At 38.0% G+C, this 4,226-nt stretch overlaps 1 protein-coding gene across 1 annotated transcript; it reads right to left on the reverse strand.

The window, feature by feature from the left end:
• Positions 1 to 1,747: 1,747 nt before the first annotated feature.
• Positions 1,748 to 4,226, reverse strand: LOC110023821 (indoleacetaldoxime dehydratase-like). Its single transcript, XM_020723426.1, has 2 exons — positions 3,274 to 4,226; positions 1,748 to 2,053 (listed from the first exon to the last, which is right to left on the reverse strand). Exons 1-2 carry the CDS (start codon positions 4,216 to 4,218, stop codon positions 1,748 to 1,750), a joined length of 1,251 nt encoding a protein of 416 aa, XP_020579085.1. The 5' UTR covers positions 4,219 to 4,226.

Below are 4,226 nucleotides of genomic sequence, written 5' to 3' on the forward strand. Positions count from 1 at the left end.
CAAAGTTTTTTTTTTTTTTTGTAATTTTATGGTTTTTTTTTTTTTGATTGTGCCAAATAAATCTCACTAAGGTTTAGAAAAGTATCCATCAACATTACTTTCAACTTGAATTGAGATAATTTAATTTAATTTTTTATTTTTTAAATATTTTTGTTTCATATATTTTTCATATTCCCTTTATTCTTTATTTTTAAAATAAATTAACTTATTTTTGAAAAATACTTAAAAAAATATTCATTGGTAATTTAATATTTTTTAAAAAGAAATACACATATTTTAACACATCAAATAAATCATATTTTAAAAATAAAAAAATGATTAATTATTAAACTTTTTTTTAAGATTAATAAAATCAAAATTACTCTAATTTTTATTGAGTCTTTCTTGAACCAATTAAATAGAAAAATATTTTTAATCATATTTAATATCACATGGCTATAAGGTTGTGAATATCATGAAAACAGTGGGGACACTTTAATAGTAGTGGTTCCTAATAGACAGTGTATGCAAATCAATCTATACATAATGGACTTGGACCCTACAAGTTTCCCAGCCATGATTGAACTTCACAAGTTTTTAAATCAATTATGAAATAATTTACATTTTTATTGAGATTGTAATTATTTATTTTGATAGGGAGGTTAACAATGTGATATCATGTTTGTAATTTGATAAAAAACATAATATCTCCATTTTAAGTGTATTTATATATCTATTAATATATATGAATTAAGTGGCATGTATGTAAATGGCCTGATTCGCGGCCAGGCCAGTGGGAGGCTCGTCGGCGGGTGAGGTTGACGGTAAGAGTTCAGGCCAGTAACGTTTAATTTTTTTTTTTCCTTTTCTAGGAATTGGCCGACCTGATTGGAACGGTGGAACGACTAACCAGAGGGCTGGTGGCCGGTTGGCGGGGGAGATGGTAGGCTAGAGGGTGACCGACAAGGTTTTATTATATTTTTTTTCATGATAGCCGGCCGGTTAAGGTGGTTGACTTGCTTAGGTGGTCGACCAAGGTGGCCTAAACTGCTAGCTCTCCAAGTTCGTATTTGCTGACGCATCTCTGATGGCTGTGATCATTTCGGCTCAATGGGATCATATTTTTGGGCTATACATCTCTGATTTTTTAAGAGAATCTATCTTCAATTCTCTCATGAAGTTAAAATCAAAATTTTATTGTGATTTTTACCTAATATTTTTTTATTAAACATAAAACAGATTAAAGATTATAGCAAACAGACCTAAAATCACACATAACTGATTGAAGCCATTATCTCACAACCACACCAAATTCAACATTAACAAAAGAAGAAAAATTGAAATTTTAAAAATGCTATGAAAGATTCATGTGGTCTAAAGGTGTAAAAAAGCAAACTTTAGGTGTTAGATATGCCCCAATGAATTTCGCTTCCTTGTTGCAATGTTAGATCTGCCCCAATGAATTTCCCTTCCTTGTTGCAACAAGTAGAAGTCCCCCTCTCTTGCGTGTAGTAAGCCCATAAACTTCACCCATATCTATATCCTCTGCCTTCCCCTCTGCTGGCTTCCAGTCAAAACCATGCACCAGATTCGCCACCGCGAGCTCAATCAAACTCAAAGAGAACTGCGCTCCAGGACAAGATCTCTTTCCCGCACCAAACGCCAGCAGCCGAAATCCATGATTAATAAACCCTAAATCCCTTGCTCCGCCATTAATGAATCTCTCCGGCAGAAACTCCTCCGGCGACTCCCAAATCGCAGGATCTCTTCAGATAGCCCCGATGAGGACCATTGTTCCTTTGGGGATTCTGTAGCCGTTGATGGTTGTTTCTTCTGTGAGATGGCGGCGGACAATTATGGAGCCTGGAGGGTGGAGTCTGAGAACCTCTTTGATTACTGCTTTGAGGTAGCTCATCTTTGATAGGTGTTTTTCTTTGATGATGGTTTCGTTGGGGCCGACGGTGTTGATTATTTCTTGTTTGAGTTTTTTCATGGATGCTGGATGGCGGAGAAGCTCGGCCATGGCCCATTCCATGGGGATGGAGGTTGCCTCTGTTCCGGCGCCGAACATGTCCTGCTTGATGAAGAAAGTAAATATAAAATTTTTGTGTGTTGAAAATGTAAATACATAAAAATTGAATGGTATGAATAAAGATTTGCATGCATTCCTCTCAATTTCTGTGTTTACATTCTATGTATTTACATGTTTACATGTATAAAATCTTGTGCATGAAAAAAATATATTTCTCTTTTTAGAAGTTAAAATGATGATATTTTTCATGTCATATGAAGTCTTGTGTTGTAAAAGTGCACGTGAAGTCTAATCAACAAATTTAATTGTTCAGCATGAAGTTTGAGATACTTTTTTATCAGAAAATATTTAAACTTTGATTAAAAGTGATTCAAAATTCTAATTTTAGCAAAATTACATTCAAATTGACTGGCTCGAAGTGATGAACCCAACGAAACCAAAACTGGTCTAATACAAGTCAAATCAAGATGTTGAACCACTTTTGAAAGTTGCAATAAGACAATTGAATGATCAAACAGATTCTAAATCTGACATGTTTATAATCAAATGTAGCTTCTCAATAAGAAGAATCCAACGAGCTTAATGTCACTCAATTCTAATATCATTAAGACAGTTAAAGATCCATGGAACGTCATTCGATAAAGGGAACTCTACGGGCCGTTTAATAGAGTGGTCTAAATTTAAATATGAATTTGATAATAGAGTCCGACCCTCTTCTTGAAAGGGGGTTGTGACCTAAACCTAGACATTGAGTAAGAAGAAGAAGAAAGCCTGGAGGAGGGTTTGAAATCAATTATGGCCTATATGGCATCACATCTCACCACGAAGACCTATGTAACCAACTATGACCTCCGTGACTCATGACTCCTATAGCTTTTTATGATGGTCTTTGTAGCCAACCGATGCTCTTGAAGCAATCATCTGGGGTCTACACAACCAACTACTAACATGGCTTTTAACCAAAGTCTGTAATTCATGCTTACTTCTCTCTTGTATTATTGAGTGTGTGTTGAATTTTTGTGCAATATTAAAATGATAATTCAATACACCACAGCCATGGACGTAGAGGTAGCTCGTGCTTACTCGTCTTTTCATGAAAATATATATTTCACTTTTTAGAAGTTATGATAGTGATATTTCTCTAAATGATATAAAATTTTAGAAACACAAAAATCAAAATTTAGATTTTAGATAAGCAAATAAATAAGCATGAAAATGGCAAAAATAAAACGAATAAAACGTATGAATTACAATGTAATTACCTTAACAATAGCTTTAATACTGGCATCATCAAAAGCAACCCCCTCACATTTCATCTTACCCTGCAGAGTCAACAAACAGTCAAGAAAAGAATGATTAGCAACATAACTACCATCATCTTCCTCCTTCCTCCTCTCCCTCATTATCTGTTCCAGCAGCTCATCCGATCTCTGAAACACGTTCCTCAGCCTCCTCTCAAATCCTCCTACAACCCCAAATATGCTCCCCAACAATGGAATATAATCACCAACATAAAACTCTCCGGTAAGCTCGGAGCTCTCATCTATAAGACTCCTCAAGCCATGCTCCCACCACGTCCTCCTTGCTGCCCGGCCAATCACCACTCGACTGACAACATCCCTCGAGAGAGAATTAAACACCTCCGTCATGTTTGTCGCTGTAGTCATCGTCCTCCCGATCTCTTCCATCATGAAGCCCACCTCTTCCTTCCTCACCTTCTTGTAGGACTCCACCTTCTTGCTACTAAGAAGGTGGAGAATAGCAGTCTTCTTCATCTCTCTCCAGTATTCGCCGTAGGGGGCGAAGGCGATGTCGCGGCCATGGTAGAAGAGCTCATGGGTGGCCTTGAAGAGGGGGCGGTTGAGGAAGAGGTGGTCTTGTGTTTGGGTGATTTCTTGGACTGCGGAAGGGGAGGAGACGACGAGGGTTGGATGGCGGCCGAGGCGGAGGAGGATGAGGGGGCCGTGGAGGTCGGACAGGGCGCGGAGGGAGCGGTGGGGAAGTGGAGATAGTTGGTGGAGGTTGCCGATGATGGGGAGCTTAGGGGGTGAGGGGGGGAGGGGGGGAGCACCAATGGTGATTTTGTTTGACAAGGGAAAAAAGGTGAAAAGAATTAGTAGTATTATAAGAGGGAGGATGAGAAGTAGTAGCATGGTTGGAGGGTGGAGAAGAAGAGAAATTATGGGAGAGGAGAGGGAGCAAGGCATGTTCTTTG

Source organism: Phalaenopsis equestris, unplaced genomic scaffold (assembly GCF_001263595.1).
Source record: "Phalaenopsis equestris unplaced genomic scaffold, ASM126359v1 Scaffold000232, whole genome shotgun sequence".
Taxonomy (NCBI): domain Eukaryota; kingdom Viridiplantae; phylum Streptophyta; class Magnoliopsida; order Asparagales; family Orchidaceae; genus Phalaenopsis; species Phalaenopsis equestris.